General features: G+C 47.0%; 1 protein-coding gene across 3 annotated transcripts; it reads left to right on the forward strand.

Moving 5' to 3' along the window:
• The first annotated feature begins 1,773 nt into the window (after positions 1-1,773).
• Positions 1,774-17,914, forward strand: PRNP (prion protein). 3 transcript variants are annotated; one of them, XM_032419673.1, is made up of 3 exons: positions 1,775-2,018; positions 4,264-4,361; positions 15,851-17,914. In XM_032419673.1, exon 3 carries the CDS (start codon positions 15,861-15,863, stop codon positions 16,632-16,634), a length of 774 nt encoding a protein of 257 aa, XP_032275564.1. In that variant the 5' UTR covers positions 1,775-2,018; positions 4,264-4,361; positions 15,851-15,860; the 3' UTR covers positions 16,635-17,914. The 3 variants fall into 3 exon arrangements, with proteins under 3 accessions (XP_032275565.1, XP_032275564.1, XP_032275563.1); XM_032419674.1 differs by lacking the exon at positions 4,264-4,361 and having other exon boundaries at positions 1,774-2,014; XM_032419672.1 differs by lacking the exon at positions 4,264-4,361.
• The last annotated feature ends 4,996 nt before the right edge of the window (positions 17,915-22,910 follow it).

Here is a 22,910-nt window from a genome sequence, read left to right on the forward strand (position 1 = left end):
CCCATGTTGTTGCTGGAACTCTCACATCCTAAGAAGCCATGTGAGAAGTCCTTCAAACTTGAGACCAGAGGCTGGGGGGAAGCCAGGCCATGTAGAGAAGCCGTGCATAGGCCTTCCGATAGGCACATGTGATCTTCAAGTCTTCTCTGCTCAGGTGCCAGGCATGCACGTGAAAGAGCCTTCCAGGGATTCCAAACTCCCTCAGACTTCGAGTCTTCCCAACTGCGGCCCCAGACATCATGGGAGAAGCCAAGTGCCCGCTGTGCCTGTCCACATCCCTGGCCTACCTACTCATCCATGGGCATAAGAAAACGGTGGTGGTTATAAACCACTAAGTTTTATGGGTAGTTGCTACATAGAAACAATAGCCAGATTAGGACATAAGGCAATCGTTTTGGGCTCCCTAATCCCTCCAAGAAATCGTCTGCCTTTGAGCCTCTTCCCGCTGGGAGAGCATTTGGCCAGTAGACACAGGATCCTGTTGAGAAAAAAAATAAAATAATAATAATAATAAAAGCTGAGTTTTAGGGTCTTCTAACCAAGCTTTATAGAGTCCCTCCTGCCAGGGGGAGGACAGCCCTTTCCTCCTTCTGATCCGGTCACCTACTCTTGGCTCCAGCCCAGCTTAAGACTCAGAGAGATGATTCACTGCCCCGCCCCCCAGTTCACCTGGCAATAAGCCATCTCCAAGGAAAGAACTTAAGGCTCTAAAAGTACTGTCAACCTAATCATTATGCAAGACTGAATGTATAGAAAACAGCCACAGTATTGTTGCCTAACGTTCCTTTCTAACTGGTCCAAATCCATTTGGTCTGTTACTGAATCACCCCATGGGATAGCCATCCATGTTTTCCAGACCTATCATTTCCCCTGCCCAGCTGACCTTTCAAGTGCCCACCCACATTCGCATAAACATCACCCTGCATCGGTTTCACATCGCTATTCTCTGGCGTCTCCCCTTCCTGCCCACTAGTCCCCTCCCACTTGAGTGATCCACCCTGGGATATAGGTATGTAATCCAAATCCCATTTCCAATGGGCGTCTGGATATTTTTAAACCTCTCTTCTTACAAGCTTAGTGGAGCCTCTTGCCCATAACAAGGGGACTAGATGTCCCATTTTTCCCAGGACAGTCTTGGTTTATGCCCACTTAATTCATACTGGTGCCCCTTTCACTTTAAAAGTGATCCAATTTGGGTAATAATTTAGACGATTCCCCAAACCCTAATTCCCATCCTTCTATCACTTCATCCCTGGCCACCCTTTACATGAAACAAACCTCTACCTAATTTCTTAGCAGGAATAATGAGCCAAAACACACCATTCTGTTTCATACAAGGTACCTCAGGTAATGTGAGTGGACTTGTTAAATGGAGTACATTTTCCTCATTTGGGAGGTCTACTCTAAATCATCTCTCCTGCATAAAATAAGGAGCAGAAACTGAGTCAATGAAAGAAAGGGTGGTGGCCAATGTCCTTCCTAGGCCTCCAATTTTAAGAATTTATGTGAAAATTCATTAATACTGGGCTCAATCCAAGGTAGCAAAAATCTTTTCCTCTTTAGAAATTTCTGGCTACCAAAGTTCCAAAAATTGCCTTCTCATTCCCTAACGTCTCCCTTTCTCCATTACGTAACGGGGGAGTTGAGGCTTCGGCCGAATTTCTTTTTAAAGATGATTTTTACAGTCAATGAGCAACGTCAGAGAGTGATGACACCGGGAGGCGGTATCAGCCGGTGCGAGTTTAAGCGAATCCCAACCCGTTTTCACTGGCGACTCAGACGCCCGGGGGTGCTTGGCAGGTCTGCACCTTTCCCCGTAACCCCCCGCCGCCCGCCCGCGGAGCACGGGAGCGCGCGACAGCGCGTGGTCATTGGTCCGCGCGCCGACCTCGGCCCGCGAGCGCCGCCGCCTCCCTTCCCCGCCCCCGGCCCTCCTCCTGGGCGGTGCTTGTCGCCAGCCTCCGCGCCAGTCGCTGACAGCTCCGGCACTGCGAGCTTCTCCTCTCGGAAGAAGGCAGGTAAACAGCCCGGTGGCCTTTTCATTTCGCAGCGCAGGGCGCGGGCGGGGGTCCGGAGCCCTGGGGGGCGGCGGGGCGCCGCGAAGCCCGACAACGCGAGCCGGGGGCCGACCTTGGCAGTGAGGAGGGGAGGGGGCTTCCCTGCGGGCGCGTGGCGCGTCCGGCCTGCCCCAGGGTGCGCGTTGGTTTTCGGGTGACGCCGCTTGGATTTGCTTTTCGGGTGACGCCACTTGGTTTTGTTTTTCGGGTTGGGATTGGGGGCGGTTGGCCGGGCCCCTGGGGAGGGGTGGCGGTGTGCCGCGAGGTCTGATCCTCCCCCACGCGGGTCCGCGGCCCGAGGGGCCGAAGGTCCGGGGAAGTGGGGGCGATCGCCCCGGGCGAACGCGCCTGGCTTCGGGGAGACGAGCCGGGGGGTCGCGGGGCTCCCGGCCGCCCGCCAGTTGGCCGCTCTCCCAGCCGGCGGGCAGAGGCCGGGGACGCCCCGAGGGTGCGCGGAGTGGGGGTGGGGGAGCGGGCGCCCGCCCAGGGCCAAGGCCTCGGCGGGAGAGGAGTCCGGGGTGCCTGGGGGCCAGCTCCCCCGGCGAACTCCTCCCGAGAGGCGGCCGCAGTGGTCTAGCCCTCCGCGGAGCGGCCCCCGACCAGGCGGGCGTGGGCGGGGCCTCGGCCGGGTGGGGCCTCGGGGTGGCCGCGTTCTCCCTCTCGGGCCCGGGAGTGCCCGGCCTCCGGGGACAGATGTCCCCTGCCCCTGATCATGATTATCTTCGTGGCTGCGTATTTTTCTTTCACATAGAGCATCACGGTTTAATAAGCCGTTCCCCACATGCCGAACATTTGAGATGTTTCCCTTTTCCTTGCGAAAAACTCCAGGTGGAACAGGATTAAAGATTTTTACAAATCAAATTACCAGAAAAAAATAGGACCAGAAAATTGAATAAAAAAGGTCAGATCTATGGAAAAATGAACAGCTCTCTCAGACGTTATTAAGAAGGAAGAGGAAAATCACCGGTGAAAAGGAACAATTTCACCTACACAACCACTGAGGAGCTCTTAAAATGCAAAAGAACTAGCTGGAAAGGGAAAGAAAGCAGAGAGCTAGGATGTGATTTTTATCTTATTTGTATCTGACACAAATTTTTCATACTTGTAAAAGGACAATGTCAAGATTATAATAGGTACATGGTGAAATGATGAACCATTTGCAGAATAAAATGCAAATGAAAGCAAGTCTGTATTGTCGTTTCACATCTATTAAATGAACAAAAACGATCAAAGTAGTAGTAACAGCAACCCCTATAAGGCAGTTGCCATGAAACTTGCATGTTCAGTTATCTGAGGATGTGGCGGGGTATTGGGGTTAGAAAGATGGCTCTGCTACTGATTTTGTGACATCCGGACAGGTCACCTAATTTCCTAATCCTGCTCATGTCCATTCATAAAATAGAGGAAGTGAAACCTACTTCCAAGTTTGTTGCCAAGATTAACTCTAGGTAAAACTGACCCTTGGTGTGTATACCTTTATTCTTTTCCTGTTCACACCCCACTGGGGATGTTATGAATTACTACACACTTTTTGTAAAACAATCTGGCAATGCATTAAGAAGTTCAAAGTGGTGACCCAGAAAACCCTACCCCTGGGGATTTACCTGCAATGGAAGAAACAAGCAAACAAAAAAGCCATATGTGGGCACACACTGGTGCAGAATGATCTAAAATTAGAACCAACTGGGAAACAACCTGATTGTACAACAGCAGGGCAGTAGCTCAGAAAATCATGGCACAGTAACTGGTAGGAGCATTATGTAACCATCAAAAGTCATGATTTTGGAGCCTCTGATATATGGGGGAAACTGACAAAGTACAGTTTTCTAAACTGTTTACTCAAGAGTGAGTGCATGTGTGGAAAATCTGAATTTTGGAAAAGCACCAAAAAATGGGCATTTTAACAGAAGTGAGAGGTGATTTTCGTGTTCTTTTTTGTTTACGTTGCTTTTACTAAATAATGCAATTTTTTAAATAGGTCACATATCTCAATTTTTTAGATGATACGGACCCACAGTTTTCTCTGTGTCCTGTTTGCTGTTTTTTTTATATGACCTCATTTTTTTTTCAAATATTGTCTCATTTTTTTCTTGAATAGATTTATTAGTGACTTAGTAATTTATATATTAGGTTTTTCTTTTAAGGAATCAGTTCTTAGATTTACTTATCAATTCTAGTTTTTTTCTTTTTTGTGGTTGGTTTTAAGGATTCCTGAGTATATTCGAAAACTGAGCCATTTCTGCCGCGCCGAGGCATTTTGTCTTCTCAGAGACACAACTCCAGCTCAGCTGAACCACGACAGATGTATGTACCCTGTGGAATCTCTGGTCTTCTGATGGTTGAGAAGTCTCCAACTGTCACAGAAAATAAGGCTCTGGAAAGGCTGTGATCACAGGCCCCTGCTCGGGAGGCCACTTGGGTCCATATATGTAATTCCTACCATTGCATCATCCTTGCAAAATCAGCTTGATTTTGCAGAGAAAGGGTCACAGCTTTCTCTACAATCAGGCTGAATTACATAAGGAAGCAGCCATTTAAAAAATAATATAATAAAACAATAGTCACATAACGTTTCTGTACCAAATTAACGCCAAAGGTGACTGTCCACCAGCTGACGAAAGGTTTTATGAGGTGAAAGGTTTTCGAAGCTGTAGTTTTATCACCTGTTCTCTTCTGCCTTTGGGATCTTATTTCTTCTCCCAAGGCAATTGTATCAGCCGTGAACGGCTTTGTATTAAGCATTCACATTGCACCGTCATCTAACCCAGGGATGGTGCTGCATTTAAAATAATCCTAGAGTGAACACCGTGCTTGGCAGCGCTTATAGTCGGGAGCATTTTTTTTTTTCCCTGCAATTTGTTAATCCTTTTTCTTCAGCTATGTTCTACTTATTACTGCTAAACTATCGTGTGATCACTTCAAGGGAAGTATGCTCTTCATGAGAAGCCTTATAAATGTGGTTAAGTGTTGTGTTCCTGAGGACCTAGTTCTGAAGCCTGGTTAGGAGTGCAGTCCCCTGGGAAGCTTTTATGGATCCCCAGATCCCATTGCTGTTGGCCCAGGAGAGGCTCCAGCAACATTGCTTTTTAAAAAGTTCTTCAAGTCATTCTGATGATAGACCAGGTTGGGGGTCCTTGCCCTGTTCAATCCAGGCCTGGGCCTCAGGGTACCAATGCAACCCCACATCCCATAATGTTTTGCAAAATGTTGTATAGCTTGCATTAGATTCTTGAAGGGGCAGTATCCTCAAAAAGATTAAAATATGACAAGGTTCTACCTAACCCTGGAAAGACAGGGAATTTTCCTGGGGGCTCTGGGCGGTGGGAAAAGCTGGTGCCACTTCCCAATTTAACCAATTAAAGTTCAAGTTATAACACGTTCTAAGTATTAGAAGTTCGGCCCTTGGCACGAGACCATTAAGCTAGTTCCTACCAGCTCTGTCTTATCCCCATGAATAAATGGGAATAGGATGAACAGGGTAATAATCTGTGGATCTTTCTGGTACCTTCTGTCAAGTTCCATTGCTCTGCCATTGTTCATACACCAGTGCCACGTGATCCTAATAATGCCCCGTGTAGCTTTCCAATGTATCCTGATAGCTGGCAGGCCAACCCGGCCCTAGGTTTTCTTCCTGTTCAATGATTTTTTTCTGACTTCTTAATTTTGAGTATCATTTCATCATGTTCTTTAAAATCCCCTTTGAATTCTGATTGGAAGCGTGTTGACTTGATGGATGATTTGAAGATAAATTGGCATCTCTCAATATTGGTTTTCCCAACCAAAAACATAGTATGGCTGGGTGTTGTTGTTGTTGTTTTCTTGTCTTCTTTTACGTCTCTCAGTAAAATTCTTTAGCTTTCCTCATAAAAGTCCTATTTATTTTTAGGTTAAATCCTAGATACTGTAAAAATTTTTTTATTGCCATTATAGATGGAATGGCAATATGGAACATTATGGATGGAATGTTTCATCCATGCTAAATCTTCTCACTAATTACGATTAATTTGGGGACTTGCTGGTTTTTTACATATTGATTTCAAAAACTGCACCTAATGAGCTCACTTATTTATTCTAAGACATTTTAGGCCTGTTTTCCAAATAGAAGATTGTACTTGGCTGGAACTTCCGTAACAATCTAAAAATCACAGCCACTACTTGCATTTTTGACTTGTTCATTACACGAATGGGACGCCTTTCCTTTTTCCATTAAGATAGGATATAGGCCATGTGTTTGTGGTGGCAATTCTTGATGGAAGGGGACTGCCTGCTAGTTCTATAGAAACTTTAACAGCTTAAACTTAAGAAATCAAAGTGGAGGTTGATTTTAATTGAAAACTTTTCAGTATCTGCAGAGAATCTTATTGTTCTGTCATCTTAACCTATTCATAGATTTCCTGATTTTGAGCCATCCTCGCATTCCTAAAATAATCCTTATTGGTCGCAGTGTATTCTTCTTTTACTAAACTGTTAAAATCAGTTTGGCGCTATTTTCTTTTGGATTTTGGCATCCGTTCTGGTGGAGGCCGGGTGACTAAGGGCGCGAGCCCTGCACTTGAAATGCTGGGGTTTCAATCTCGGCCCTTGTCCCCTTGTCCCCTTGGCTATAGACACCGCTTCTCAGGGGAAGATGCCCTGACATTTGTCTCTGCTGAGTTCCCGACTCTTAAAACAATAGCCTAAATTGATACTCCTACTTGAATGTCTCCTAGGTATAGCCAAGTTAACGCATCCAAACCACAGCCCCCGGTTTTCTCTCCAAGCGGGGCCCTCTACCCGTCTCCCTCATTTCAGGAGATGGCATCACCCCCCAAGCTAAATATCTTACTCACCATCTGTGTCCCCAGCCACTACCAGCACACAATGCTAGAACCTTAGAGGACACTTAAATATTTGTTGAATGAATCAATATGTTATTGTACCATAATACTACATAGTAATATGTAATTTAGGACAACTTTTTCCTCCATTTCTTTTATAGTTCTTGGTCAGTTCAAGTTTTCTATGTATTTAAAAATTGGCACATATTAGTTGTTCTATAAATACTTGTTGACTGCATTAATTCTAAAGTCAATATTTATATTTTAACAGAAAAGCAACCCATCCCACATGGATTTTTAATTCATAAAACGCATTTGCATTTGGAAGGAGGTTACCCTTTTAAAGCCTTCCCTTTCTAAGGTTATGTGGCCTTTCCCATTCCCCATGTGGAGCTATGTAGTGGGGTGTGTTTGTGTGCGAATTGCATTTTCAAGTCAGTTGATTTTATTTAGCAATTCCTCATTTTCCTGGGTTTTAAGTTCTACTTTCATCTCTTTTATTTCTTTATAACTACGATGCTTTATTTTGAAATTTTCTCTTTCTGTTTTCTTCCTTTTTTGAGTTGAATAATCATTTAATTTATTTTCATTCTTTCTGTTCAATTATACCACCCACACTCCTTTGATAGTCAAGTGGGTTCCGTTATTTCCACACCCTGCCTTCTTGGCATCATTCACCTCTCTTGTGGTTTTGGTTTGGTTATTTTTTTCTTTTTGACTAGACTGATAAGTGTAAGTGATATGTCATTTTTTTTTTTTTTTGGCCCCATTTTATCTGATTCTTAATGATTTTGAGTATCTTTTCAAGCCCTTTTGGCTTTTCCTCTTCTGTAAATTATCAGTTTTTGTATCTTTTGGTCCTTTTGTCTGTTTTTGTCTTATTACTATTTCTTACTGCTTTTAAGAATTCCTTGTAGGTTCTAGAAATGAATCCTCTGTTGGCCGTAAATACTACAAATATTTTTACCATTATGTACTCCTCTTAACTTTGTCCATAGTGTCCTTCGTAGCATTAAACAAGAATCCTTAACTTTCATGTCATAAAATTCTTATTTGCCTCTTGGTTTGTGCTCTTTGTTTTAAAAGCCCTCCGACCACTCCTCCTCCAGGTCACACGGGCATTCACCTGTAGTTTGTTCTTCTAACAATGTGCTTTTCCCTTTCTAAGTTAGGTCTGTATTCCACCTAGAGTGCACTCTTGCACGTGGTGTAGGGGATCCAGTTTTATTTTTCTTCGGTTTCCCGGAAGCATCTGCTCAACAGCCTTCCTCTCCCCATTGATTTGTGGTGGCTGCTTTATTGTATTTCAAGTCCCTACTAAAGTATATATACAAGGGCTTATCTCTGAATGTGCCCTTCTGCTCTCCTTGGCTGGTTGTTCTGTTCCTAGAGTTTGACTGTGTGGTCTTTATTACTCTGGCTTTGTAGTAGGATTTAAGGTCTGATCCGGTAGATTCCCTTCTCTTTTCTGTTCCTTTTTAAAGTTGAGTTTGCTATTCATGGACATTCCTTTCACCTTGTAAGTTTATTGAACTCCTCAAAAAGCCCAGGTGGACTTTGGATTGGCATTTTATTGAAATGACAGGTTCATTGGGGGGGAGGTAATTAACAGACATCTTTCTAATACTAAGTCATCCCAGTCAAAGCCATGGAGTACCTTTCCGTTTTTTTTTTGTTTTTGTTTTTGTTTTTAAGATTTTATTTATTTATTTATTTGAGAGAGAGAGTGAGAGAGAGAAAGAGCACAAGAAGGGGGAGCGGGAGAGGGAGAAGCAGACTCCCTGCTGAGCAGGGAGCCCGATGCGGGACTCGATCCCGGGACTCCAGGATCATGACCTGAGCCGAAGGCAGTCGCTTAACCAACTGAACCACCCAGGCTCCCGTACCTTTCCGTTTTTACAGATAATCTTCAGTGGTCTTTACTGGAGTTATTTTTGTTCAAGTCTTATTTTTTTCTCAGTTAAGTCAAGTCCTAGATATTTTACAGTTTGGTTTGCTATTGTGATTATCTTCTTTCTATTTTTTTTTTTTGAAGATTTTATTATTTATTTTACAGAGAGAGAGAGAGAGAACAAGCAGGGGGAGCAGCAGAGGGAGAGGGAGAAGCAGACTCCCCGCTGAGCAGGGAGCCCAATGCGGGGCTCGATCCCAGGAACCTGGGATCATGACCTGACCCAAAGGCAGACACTTAACCGACTGAACCACCCAGGATTATCTTCTTTCTTAAGTTTTTTTTCTAAGTTGATTATTGCTGGTGTAGAGAAATGCTGTTGATTTTTTTAGGCCAGTCTCATATCCCACAGCCTTGCTGAACTCTAGTACTGGGTGTCTTGTCATCTCTGACCAATCTGCTGGGTTTTCTGTGTATGATCACTTTAATTGCAAATAATGACGGCTAGCTCTTTCCTTGCAGTTCTTGCCCCGGTTATTTCTTTGTCTCTGCCTATGACATCGGACAGGACCTCCAGTCCTGTGACAATGGACATCCTTGTCTTATTTCTGATCTTAAAGGACATGCATTCAGAGGTTATCCACCAAGTCTGTTTGCTGGTTTTGTTATATAACCTTTATCAAGTTAGGGGAGTCTCCTCCTATTCCTAGTCTGCTAAGAGTATTTTTTTTTTTTTTTTAGTGTTAAATAGATATTGACCTCTGTCAAATACTTAATGTCTTTTTTGTTTGTTTGTTTTGTTTTTCACTATTTGTTTGTTTATTTATGTCATGCTGGGTGTGGGAGCCTGAAATCTGGAGGTGATGGGTCTTCCCCTTCTCACCCCTTGACAAGCACAGCTGAGATTGGTCCCTGAAACCTCTGAACTGGGGCCATTTGGGCAGGGCCAGAGCCTGTAGCCCTGTCTCCCGCCAGATGGGCCCTCCTCACAGGGCAGGGAGGGAGGGCTCCCGGACACCCACTCAGGGCCTGACTCAAGTACTATAGTTTTCACTGGACCACCTGTGCCCCTCACTGGTCCCAAAGCCCCTACCCGGCCAAGGTCTGGAGGTGGTGGGGGGAACAGTGGCCCCTGGGGGCTAATAAAGCCGTTTAACTTGACTGTGGCTTTGGCTGGGCCAGCATTTGAGGGATGGGGGCCAAGGTGTGTCTCAAGGTAAGATGCTGGGCAAGCTTTTTAGATAGGCCTCAGCGTCCACATCTGTGAGATAGGAGGACTTCTCTGCCCACAGTAGACGCAGTGTCTACGTAGTGCAGGAGGGAGATGCGTCCAGGGGCTTGACTAGAGGGGAGGAAGCCCAGGGCCCCTGCCTACTCCCTGGAGCTCAGGGCCCGCTCTTGGGACCCTGTTGCTTCCTCTGTTGCCTGCCCAGCTGGCAGAAGTGCGGCCGATTGGGGTTGAGGCCAAAGGCCTGCAATCTCTGGTGACTAAACTCACGTCTATCAGGTGTCACCTTGGGGCCCAGGAGATATGCCTCCTTGCCCCTCCTCTGCCTCTGGGGGGAGACTGGCTTCTGGGTGGGTGACACGGGGCCCGCCCGTTCCTGTGCTGGGGCTGCTTCCTGCCGGCCCCATCAGGTGCCCGCAGCACCCCCTGTGGGCTGGCTTTGTCTCTCTGTGGCTTCCCAGTGGCTTCCGTGATCCATCTCCTCTGGGCAAAGTGACTTGAAGATCTGCCTCTTTTTCCAAGAGTTCTGGGCCTTCCAGCTCTACAGCCCCTGCTCCTGCAGCGGCCCCGACTCTGACCTGTACAAGCAGGTTCTCTTCAGGGAGCACCGCTCCCCTCCTCCAGCTCTGGGTTGTCCCAGTACTCCTCCAGGTGGGCCAGTTCTCTCCGGGTGTCAGGGCTGTGAATGTCCTTCTGCCCCTTCAGCCACTCCAGCGAGTCGGCATCCCCCCGGGGCTTCACCCCCCACCCCCGGCAGTAGCGTGTTTCTGCAGCAACCCGAGAGCCACCTGCCCGGCACTGTCCTCGCCCTCGCCGCCCTCCGCCCTCCCCCAATGCCCGGAAGCTTTTCTGTGCTTCTACATAACTTTTCGACGAGATCTGCTGGAATCTCTGATTGGGGGTCTCCACGTCTGAGTTTGCCTTCTTTCTCCAAGATAACCTTCCTTCCACAGCCCTTCAGGGACGGAGGCCGCATCTTCTTCTGCTTCCCTTTGGCCGCCGGCGCTTCCTCGCTGTCCGAGGATGGTGCTGTTCTCTGATAGAAGGTGGCATCTTGGGCGCCTGGGTGGCTCAGTCGTTAAGCGTCTGCCTTCGACTCAGGTCATGATCCCAGGGTCCTGGGATCGAGTCCCACATCGGGCTCCTTGCTCGGCAGGAAGCCTGCTTCTCCCTCTCCCACTCCCCCTGCTTGTGTTCCTGCTCTCGCTATCTCTCTCTCTCTGTCAAATAAATAAATAAAAATCTTAAAAAAACAAAAAAAAAACAAAAAAAAAAGAAGGTGGCATCTTTCTGATAAATGCGGGGATCCTTCTTCTTCAATGAGGAGAGAGTCCTGCAGAAATCACGCTCCCTCTGGGGGTCAAATTCCACGTGCTCATCGCTATAGAGTCAGACTTAGAGCTGGAGGCACCACCGGGGTCCGGGTGCTGGGCCCTGGAGCGATCTGGAAGCTGCTGCAGCTCCGGGTGCCTCTGGTAGTGGCCATACCGAGTGGCCGAGGCCACGTTGACCTGGAGGGGCGATGACCCGCACAGTTTGGCCTGGCAGCTCTGCCCTTCATGTCTCAAAATGTACCAAAGGATCGGGCCACAAGCCGCCCATTGACAGGGAGTATCTTCCAGGAATTCAGAAACCCCGTCCCCATCCCCAGCAATTTCACTCGCCAGCACTGCAATCCTAGGTGTGTCACTTGACATCTGTGAATCTTGGTAGCCCAATTCGCAGAGTGACAGGTTTGCATTCACTGACACCAGATATTCCTCATTTCATCACAAGCAGGAAGAGATTCTCCAAGGTCTCCTGTAAGTTTTGAGTCCCTCTTATGTTTAGAAATGCATCTCTACTTCAAAATGTAGTTGCTATGTTGAATACTTTTCATAACTCAGTGTTGCTTTTGTTGTTCTCAAGTGATTCTAAAATGATCTTGTCCTCATGTATTCTGTCGTTAGCCAACTTTATCCAATACGCAGCCTTAACGGAGTCCCGAACAGCAACGCGAGCCCACGGCTCTGAGGCCCTCTTGCCTCCTGGTCTCTCTCGTCTCACATACATAGCTTGAGAGGGAGGAGTGAGAGCCGAGCCCTTCCTTTGTCTCCCTCCAGGCCTCCTCCACCGTTCTGTGTCCATCCATGCAGCTGCCCAGTCCCGAAATCCGGGTGCCACCCTGACTCTTCCAGTCTCTCACCCTCCACATCAAACACCAAGCCCTCCAGAAGCTACCTTCCAATCAGACCATCCATGACCGTCCTTCCCTGACAAGGCCACCATCTCTAGCTCAGTCCCCGCAGGAGCCTTGAGACTAGTTTCCCTGCACTCGCATGCATGCGCGCACGCACACACAGGCCCCAGTCCATCCTCCACAACGTTCTTTCTCAAAGAGAACCCAGAACTCTTCACTGGCTCCCTAGTACTTTCAGGATCAAGTCCAGACGACTTAACATGTCCTATCATTAGGCTACATATAGTAACCCACGGGGACACTCTTGAGAATGAAAAGGGCACTATTAATATTAGCACCAGGCACAGCAGGTGTGAACTGTCCCAGGGAAGACGGGATGTCTGCGCCCCTTGCTGGTGAGGCCCTTTACTGCCTGGCCCCGTCTGCCTCTCCACCACACATGCAGGCTCCTCTCCCACGAAGCCCCCTGTGGTCCTTCCCCCCCCCACCCCCGCCCCGCCAGTGTTCTCTCTCACTGCCTGTCTCCACTCCGAATGCCCTGTGGCCCCTTCCACCTCGTGCACCGGGCTTCCCGAGGAACGAGGCCCTCTCTGTGCCTCCCGTCCTAGGTGGTCTGATCATCTGCCCACATGTCTCCACAGCTTAGAGAGCTGTAACTCTTACAGCCTCGAACCAGGCATGTTCAAAGCAACCTCCGCGTTCCTCCCCTTCCAACAGCGTCTCCCTCCCGCCCCGACCGTGTCAGCAATCCTCGCCGGTGGCGGATGGCACATGAACTCAGCGTTCCTATAACTGGACTGTGCATGTTGGACAGCGGGCCAGTGCAGGGAAGAGGGTTTTGAAAATTCATACATATGGTTCGCTTTTGTAACAGGTTAATTTTTAGTTTGGTTGTGATGCTTTATTACGGATGTTTCCACACTCATCCATTCATTCCGCATTTATCGTGTCGGGCTGTGAGCCAGGCACTCCATTTAGGCACTAGGGCCACTGCTGTGAACAAAGCGAAACTCCCACCCTGGGGGAGCCCGCACTCCCGCGGAGAAGGTGAACAGTAAGCACATAGTAAATCATAGATGTCAGGTAGGCATCCCCACTCTGGAGAAAAGCAGGAGAAGGGGATAGGATGCGGGCTGCTGACTTCGGTAGAGCGGCACGGGCAGCCCCACGGGGGTGGCATCAGAGCAGACTGGAGCCATACGAGTAACCGAGTAACCGGAGGGGGAGCCTTCCAGGCCCCAGGAGCAGCAAGTGCAAAGGCCCTGAGATGAGAAAGTGCTTATCAAGTGTGAGGAGCAGGAGGCCAGAGAGAGGCGGGCAGCTGGAGGCAGGTCACGTGCGGCACAGTCAGGACTTGGGGTCTTACCCTGAGCTTGAACGCGTGGGCCGCTTGGGGGGGGAAGGGAAGAGATATGGTGTAACCTACATAAAAAAAAGGTTGTCTGAGCCTCTGGGCTACTGAGTAGAGAACACGCAGTGGGGGCGGGGGAAAAGCAGGGAGGCTGGTTGGAGGCTGTTGAAAGACCCCCATGAGAAGCAACAGATGCTTCACCCAGGATAGTAAGTAATGTTGGGAAATGTGAGTAGTTTCGGGATTTAGGATTTATTTTCTTTTTTTTTAAGATTTTATTTATTTGAGAGAGAGAGAATGAGAGAGACAGCACATGAGAGGGGGGAGGGTCAGAGGGAGAAGCAGACTCCCCGCTGAGCGGGGAGCCCGATGCGGGACTCGATCCCGGGACTCCAGGATCATGACCTGAGCCGAAGGCAGTCGCTTAACCAACTGAGCCACCCAGGCACCCTAGGATTTATTTTCAAGGTAGAGCCGATAACATTTGCTGGTAGATTCACTGTGTGCTGTGAAAAAGAGGAAATTCAAGAATAACTCTGGAGTGGGGGTCAGGGGGGTGCCTGGCTGGCTCAGTCGGTGGAGCATGCGACTCTTGATCTCGGGGTTGTAAGTTGGAGCCCCACATTGGGCATGGAGTTTACTTTAAATAAATAAATACATAAATAAAATCTTAAAAAAAAAAAAAGAATTCCAGGGTATTGGCTGGGTTTGGCTCATTGGGGTAAATGAAGTAGTTGTTGACATGAAACCCCATTAGATTGGGAGCTGTTGACTGGGGTGGCGCTCCCCTAGTCCGGTTCCCTACAGTGTGTGAGTGAAGGCGTGGGCAGCAAGGAGGCTGAGAGCTAGAGCCCGTGAGCACGTGGGGAGTACAGCAGGGAGAGGCCCGCAGGAGACCAGTACCAGGGGCTCAAGAGGCGAGGATAAAGCCAGGTGGCACATCTCAGGACCCTGCCCCTCCGACCCGACCCAGAAGAGCCTCCAGAAAGCCTGATTGATTGGCATGAGCTGAGCAGTTGAACCTGCTTTCGTAACTTTCAAATATATTTTTATTTACCTGTGGCCACCAAGATTTTTCAATAAGGATAGAAGCATAAATGGAAGGTGAATCATTTACTTATTTCATTATTCTCCTCCCTCTGAATGTCTGTGTGTCTTTGATCTCTGCCCTTAGAACTGAGCATCTTTCATTTGAAAGATTTTTTTCATTTTACAAGTGTACATTCTGCAAAGGGTCATAAATTATTGTCCAGGGCAACTTAGTTTGGTTGTGGATTCCTGAACTGTGCCGGCCCTTTTCTGTAAGACGTGTTTCTTTGGTACCAAATGTTAGGAGAAAATAAGTCCCTCATAAGCCGTTAAGTGCTGAACTAAAACTCATTCAGTGACTTGTGAACCCAGGCATTTTTATCCTGCTTCGAGCGGCTCTTTTTATAGATGATGAATTTACAAGAGGGCTTTCAAAATCCTGTGTGTTTCCTGTTTCCAAAAAATACCGTATTGAGAAGTACTTTGAGGAAATTCTTGCAGGCATTTATCTGTTCAGAGGGCATTAATTCCTTCACCGAACAAGTCACTGTTGTGTGTCTGCCAGGCAGTGCCCTGGCCCCTGAGGAGAGAGCAGCAGACAAGACGCCCTCCCTGCTAGTGCGCGTTCCCACAGACGAAAGAAGACACAAGCCAGTGATTTTCAAAGTTAATTCCTGCAAAGCTCAGGTGGGGGGCTTCCCAACTCCCAAGACTTCCATAGGGGCCACCCTAAGTTCTCAGAAGGTTCCAGAAGGGGCTACAACAGGATCCTCATAGCAGTCCACACAGCAGCCAGGGACTTGTCTCCACTCCCAGCCCCCACAAGTGGCCGCTCGGGGACAAGGGAATGAGACCCATATTGGTGGATAAAGGGTTCCCTTTGGTGTAGAGGCCCCAGACCCCACAGGAGCCAGGGTCCCCCCAAGGACATACCTGGTTACAATAATCACTGCCCTAAAGATGCTCAAAGCTATGGCAGGCCCACCAGATGTTTCTAGTTTCACCCAGCCCGGATGCAGTTTATCAATCAAGTTATTTTTACCATAAGCAACGTTGTTGACATTCCATCTCTATCAGGTTTCCAGGAAATAGAGCCAGAAATGATCTTAAGGTCAAATTTGTCCTTAGAGAAGGAAAAAGAGTTGTGTGAATGCTTTATTTGAAATTACTTCGGTCGTAAGTGCAGCAAAGGGGAAGTAGGAGTGGGGAGCCTTTGTGACCGACGTGCAGAAGCCCTTGCTGGGCATCCATTCATTATGCAGCAAACGCAGGACACTGACACCCTTCTCGTTTTGCAGATAAGTCACCATGGTGAAAAGCCACATCGGCGGCTGGATCCTGGTTCTCTTCGTGGCCGCATGGAGTGACGTGGGCCTCTGCAAGAAGCGGCCGAAGCCTGGAGGAGGCTGGAACACCGGGGGAAGCCGATACCCAGGGCAGGGCAGTCCTGGAGGCAACCGCTACCCACCCCAGGGCGGAGGCGGCTGGGGTCAGCCCCACGGTGGCGGCTGGGGACAGCCCCATGGTGGCGGCTGGGGTCAGCCCCACGGTGGCGGCTGGGGACAGCCGCACGGTGGTGGTGGCTGGGGTCAAGGTGGTGGCGGCCACGGTCAGTGGGGCAAGCCCAATAAGCCCAAAACCAACATGAAGCACATGGCAGGAGCCGCGGCAGCCGGGGCGGTAGTGGGGGGCCTGGGTGGCTACATGCTGGGGAGTGCCATGAGCAGGCCCCTCATTCATTTCGGCAACGACTATGAGGACCGTTACTATCGTGAGAACATGTACCGCTACCCCAACCAAGTGTACTACAAGCCGGTGGATCAGTACAGCAGCCAGAACAACTTCGTGCACGATTGCGTCAACATCACGGTCAAGCAGCACACAGTGACCACCACCACCAAGGGGGAGAACTTCACGGAGACCGACATGAAGATCATGGAGCGCGTAGTGGAGCAGATGTGCGTCACCCAGTACCAGAAAGAGTCCGAGGCTTACTACCAAAGAGGGGCGAGCGCCATCCTCTTCTCCCCGCCGCCTGTGATCCTCCTCATCTCGCTGCTCATTCTCCTGATAGTGGGATGAGGAGAATGAGCAACCCGTCCTCTCCAACGTCTTCATCTTTTACAGGTTGGGGGAGGGGTGTCTACCTACAGCCCTTTAGTGGTGGTGTCTCATTCCTGCTTCTCTCTTTATCACCCATAGGCTAATACCCTTGGCCCCGATGGCCCTGGGAAATGTGGAGCAGACCCAGGATGCTATTTATTAGAGCCCCCATGTGATTGAGTCTTTCAGGGGCCCATGCTAGTGCTGGGCTGGGAATAACAGCAGTTGACCTAGGGCTTATTTTTATTTTATTTTATTTTATTTTTTGTCTAGTGCAGCAGGTTGAGGCTAAAACAATTCTCAAAACAGTCTTCAAATACCTTTGCCTGAAAACCTCTGGCTCCTTCCCCAGCTAGAGCTCAGTACACTAATGCCCCATCTTAACCGTGATTTCATAGCAACTTGGGGAAATTTTTCCCATCCGTTCTAAAAGAACCCGATCGCATTTTCCTGTGCAAAGAGCATTTCTGCCAAATTTAAAAGGAGGCCACATGATACTCATTCAAAAAGCGAAACTAGAAATCCTTCGCTCTTGGACCCAGGATCAGCCCACCAGAGAGCAGAGAACTGGGACGATGGTTTGCATTCTGCGGTGTGGGCCACGCAGCAGCCAAAACATCAAGCGTAAATAGTCATGTAACACTAGACCTCGGCAGAGGATGTTTTCACAGGGAATGAACATAACCAACAGTGCGAAAACGCTAAAAAAAATCCCACACTTGGGAGTGGTGCCCTTCGAGGCAAGCTCCCATTTGGGACATGTAAAGCACTTACATGTGCCATTCCTTTCTTTCATAATCTAAACTATAGATAATTAAGGCAGTAAAAAATTGAACTGCCTTCCGGGCACTGAGAGCAAATCTTTGTTCGTTTACCTGTAAACCAGAATGATTTTGACACAGGGAGGTGCAGCTGTTAAAATAACCAACATCCTAGAGGATTGCGTAATGGAGAAAATGATTAGTAGACAAAGAAAAATGATTGCAGTTCTTCATTGCTGTCTCATAATTGTCCAAAACCAGAATTATGTCAAGTCCTAGTTTCTATAATCGGTTTTTGAATCAAAGAATGGAAGGCCATCCAAAAAAATATCTTAGGTCGGACATGACAGAAATATCCATTCAGGGTGGAAAAAAGGAATTCTGTTAACTGTTACTTAAGTAAGGTGAAATTATTGTCTGGATTGTTCAATATTGTCACCTAGCAGATAAATTAGCATTCTGCAATGTTCCTGGCTTGCACTGTGCAGGTATTTGATGTAAAAAAAAAAAGAGTTATTATATATATATATATTGTGTATGACAGACTTAGAAATTTTGGTTAAAGGAGTTAACATCGGATATATCTAATGCACAAGAGGTTTTGTAAGGTACTAAATACTTAATATGTAGAAAACCCTTTTGCGTGGTCCTCAGGCTTACATGTGCACTGAATAGTTTTGTATGATAGATCCATCGTGGTCTTCGAAATATGCATGTACTTTATATTTTCTATATTTGTAACTTTGCATGTACTTGTATAAAAAAAATGTATAGGGCGCCTGGGTGGCTCAGTTGGTTAAGCGACTGCCTTCGGCTCAGGTCATGATCCTGGAGTCCCGGGATCGAGTCCCGCATCGGGCTCCCTGCTCGGCAGGGCGTCTGCTTCTCCCTCTGTCCCTCCCCCCTCTCATGTGCTGTCTCTCTCATTCTCTCTCTCTCAAATAAATAAATAAAATCTTTAAAAAAAAAAAAAAATGTATAAATGTTCGAAATCTTGACTAGAATTAAACAGAAGCTAAGTGAATGTGTCCCGTGGTGTTTGCAGTGACATTCACCGCTGCGCCCTGTGTTGGCAAGGCCAGAGTAGGGGTGATGCGAGCAAGGCGCCACTCGAGGTCCCCAAGCTCCTGCGGCGGCCCGTGTCCTGTGCACCTGCTCCCAGTCCTGCCTTCAGCATACTCCCAGTCACACGCCGGCTCCTCCCTGCTGCCTTTTCATTTTTTCCACAAATAAATGTGCTAGAAACTGGGTAAATGGCAAAGGCACTTAACTGCAGCAAAGGAAGACAGTCCTTGTGCCCTGGAAGCTTTTTTTCTGCCCTAGACTTTGAAATAGAGGATTTTCTTGACTAAATTGCAACCTACCAAGCACTCAAGTACCAACTTGATTGCCCCCCTGCCCGACCCCCAATCTCAGGTTATAAATGCTCCCAGACCCTGGGAGCCCCAGTGACAGTCACTCCCTTTGGACTGAAATTCAACACCTTAGATCTAAAAGGCCCTTCATTTGTCACAGTCCTTCAACTCCTGCTTCGCCTGTTTCCTGCCTTCTTCGAGAGCGCGTCAGGCCCCAGCCCTAGGGGCGCTCTTGATTTTCCTTGGCGGGTTTTCTTTGGCACCTGAAATTTACCAGGTAATCACAGAAGCGACAGTGGTTGGAATCACAATTATTTGTTAATACCTCAGGAAATGCCAATATCCTGCAGGGATCAGAGCATCAACTTTGCACTGAAAATGGGAAGATGGAAGTCAACGTGTTGAATCCCCATCATTCACCAAACTCCCAGAACAAACAACAGCCACCAAGTCTCCAAAGCATTCCTCATCCGTAAGTGACCCTCAAACTTAATCCTTAACATAAAAATTTCTAGAACGATTTTCACTTGGGGCCATTTTTTCTAATTATTTAAATATAAGCTTCATTATCTGACCATCATAATTTCTCAAGAGTAGCCCACTGAGAAGACTTCAAATATTCAAAGCATAGGTACTGAGAGGGCCAAAGTGAATAATACCATCAGGCCCCATCATTTTTTCCTGTTATTTCCAACTCCTGTGAATTGTGCTAAAAGAATTTTCTCTTTAAAAAAAGAAAGGACCCTCCCCCTGCTTGTGTGCTCTTTCTCTCTCTCTAAAATAAATAAATCTTTAAAAAAAATAAACCCTTTTTATTGAGGGTTGATGTGAAAAATACTATTTTGAAGAACACATTTTTTTAAAAGATTTTATTTATTTATTTGACAGACCGAGACAGTGAGAGAGGGAACACAAGCAGGGGGAGTGGGAGAGGGAGAAGCAGGCTTCCCGCCGAGCAAGGAGCCTGATGCGGGGCTCGATCCCAGGACCCTGGGATCATGACCTGAGCTGAAGGCAGACGCTTAACTACTGGGCCACCCAGGCAGCCCTTGAAGAACACATTTGGATCTGTGCAAAACAGCAATTAATCATAGTTTTTATTATGTTACATAATGTTACTCATATTGCAATCTATCCAATCATTTTCTCAAGATTTTATCACTTGGGAAAAGTACTGAAGAGTCTTGCCTTGCCTGTCTGGAAGCTCAGAAAAGTGCTGTCACCAAGTGTGAAAGGCAGTATGACATCCTAGTTTAGCACACGGGTTCTCAGACTATCTGAAGTCAAATCCCAGTTCTGCCACTTATTAGCACTGTGATCGCAGGCACATTATTAATCTCTCTGTGCTATAGCTTGCTCATCGATAAATGGGATAACAAAGGTATCCACGTAATAATGCTGTGGTAAGAATTATATGAGTCAGGGGCGCCTGGGTGGCTCAGTCGTTAAGTGTCTACCTTCGGCTCAGGTCATGATCCCAGGGTTCTGGGATCGAGTACTGCATCAGGCTCCCTGCTCAGCGGGGAGCCTGCTTCTCCCTCTCCCTCTGCCCCTGCTTGTGTCCCCTCTCTCACTGTGTCTCTCTCTGTCAAATAAATAAAATCTAAAAAAAAAAAAAAAACAGAATTATATGAGTCAATATATTACTAAAACTCTTAGTAATCAAAACAGTATTCTACTGGCACAAAAATAGACATATAGGTCAAGAGAATAGAGAGCCCAGAAATAAACCACGTTTATATGGCCAATTAATCTACAATAAAGGAGGCAAGAACATACAATGAGGAAAAGGTAGTCTATTGATTAAATGGTGCTGGGAAAACTGGACAGCTACAGGCAAAAGAATGAAGCTGGACCACTTTCTTACACCTTACACAAAAATAAAGTCAAAATGGATTAAAGCCCTAAATGTGAGGCCTGAAACCATAAACTCCTTGAAGAAAACACAGACAATAATTTCTTTGGCATCGACCATAGAAACATTTTTCTAGATGTGTCTCCTTAGGCAAGGGAAGCAAAAGCAAAAATAAACTATTGGGAGGGACTATACCAAAATAAAAAGCTTTCGCACAGCAAAGGAAACCATCAAGACAAAACAACAAGGCAGGGGCGCCTGGGTGGCTCAGTCGTTAAGCGTCTGTCTGCCTTCGGCTCAGGTCATGATCCCAGGGTTCTGGGATCGAGCCCCGCATCGAGCTCCTGCTCCGCGGGAAGCCTGCTTCTCCCTCTCCCACTCCCCCTGCTTGTGTTCCCTCTCTCGCTGTGTCTCTCCCTGTCAAATAAATAAACAAAATCTTTAAAAAAAAAAAAACAACAACAACAAGGCAGCCTACTAAATGGGAGAAGACATTTGCAAATGATATATCCAACAAGGGATTAATATCCAAAACATATAGAGAACACATACAAGTGAACACCAAAAAACCCCATATAATCTGATTAAAAATGGGCTGAGACCTGAATAGATATTTTTCCAAAGAAGACATACAAATGTCTGACAGTTGAAAAGATGCTCAACATCACTCATCATCAGGGAAATGCAAATCAAAACCACAATGCGTTATCACCTTAACACTTTTCAGAATGGGCAGAATCAAAAAGACAAGAAATAACAAGTGTTGGTGAGGATGTGGAAAAAATGGAACTCCTGTACACTGTTGGTGGGAATGCAATTTGGTGCAGCCCCTGTGGAAAACAGTATAAAGATTTCTCAAAAAATTAAAAATAGAATTACCATATGGTCCAGTAATTCCACTACTAGGTACTTAGTCAAAGAAAACAAAAACACTAATTTGAACAGATATATGCACCCCTATGTTTACTGAAGCATTATTTACAATAGCTAAGATACAGAAATAACCAAGTGTCCATCAATAGGTAGATGGATAAAGAAGATGTGACATACATAATATACAATGGAATATTACTCAGCCATAAAAAAGAATGAAATCTTGCCATTTGCAACAACAGATGGATCTAGAAGGTATAATGCTAAGTGAAATAAGTCAGACAGAGAAAGACAAATACTGTATGATTTCACTCACACACGGAATTTAAGAAACAAAGCAAACAAAGAAGAGACAAACAAAAAAACAGACTCTTTTTTTTTTTTTTAAAGATTTTATTCATTTATTTGACAGAGAGATTGACAGCGAGAGAGGGAACACAAGCAGGGGGAGTGGGAGAGGGAGAAGCAGGCTTCCCGCTGAGTGGGGAGCCCGATGCGGGGCTCGATCCCAGGATCCTGGGATCATGACCTGAGCCGAAGGCAGACGCTTAATGACTGAGCCTCCCAGGCGCCCCAAAACAGACTCTTAAATACAGAGAACAAACTGATGGTTGCCAGAGGGCAGGTGGGTGGGGGATGGGTGAAATAGATAAAGGGGATTGAGAGTACACTTACCATAATGCTCACTGAGCAATGTAAGAATTATTGAATTATTATATTGTACATCTGAAATTAATATAACACTGTTAATTACACATCAATAAAAAAAGAAAACCCTTTAAAAAATTAAAAAATAAAAAAAATAAAGGAAGGAAAAGGGGCGCCTGGGCGGCTCAATGGGTTAAGCGTCTGCATTTGGCTCAGGTCATGATCCCAGGGTCCTGGGATCAAGCCCCACATCAGGCTCCCTGCTCAGCAGGGAGTCTGTTTCTCCCTCTCCCTCTGCCCCTCCTCCCTGCTTGTGTTCCCTCTTTCTCAAATAAATAAATAAATCTTAAAAAAAAAAAAAAAAAGAAAGGAAAAACCAATTTAAAAATGATTGACATAAAGTAACTGAGTTGAACTCCCAGAGAGCGCTCTTCTGGAGAAGCGTCAGGTGTCAACTTCTGTTTCCCCAGCTCCCCCTCTGGGGCTGAGACCGAGGAAGTGTCCTCTGCCTTTGCACGGAAATGTGGGTCTGTGTCACTTTCCACCCTAGTGGGAGCCTTCACCTCAGCCAGAACTGAGCTTCCCCAGACTCAGGCCTTGCCAAACAGGACAGGGAGTTAGGCCTCTGAGGGCCCGTCACTGTCCCCCACACGCCCCAGGCCACCTGAGACACTGGCCTGTCGTAGCCCTCAGACTGGAGCTGTGGGACCCCTGTCCTCACCTGTACGTTAAAGGGTCCTCTTCTAGGCCTTCACTCAGCGTT

The sequence above is a fragment of the Phoca vitulina genome, unplaced genomic scaffold (genome assembly GCF_004348235.1).
Source record: "Phoca vitulina isolate PV1807 unplaced genomic scaffold, GSC_HSeal_1.0 scaffold22, whole genome shotgun sequence".
In the NCBI taxonomy this organism is placed as follows: Eukaryota; Metazoa; Chordata; class Mammalia; order Carnivora; family Phocidae; genus Phoca; species Phoca vitulina.

Coding starts and splice junctions, on each gene's coding strand:
- PRNP (XM_032419674.1), top strand. CDS start 15,861: ATGGTGAAAAGCCACATCGGCGGCTGGATCCTGGTTCTCTTCGTGGCC.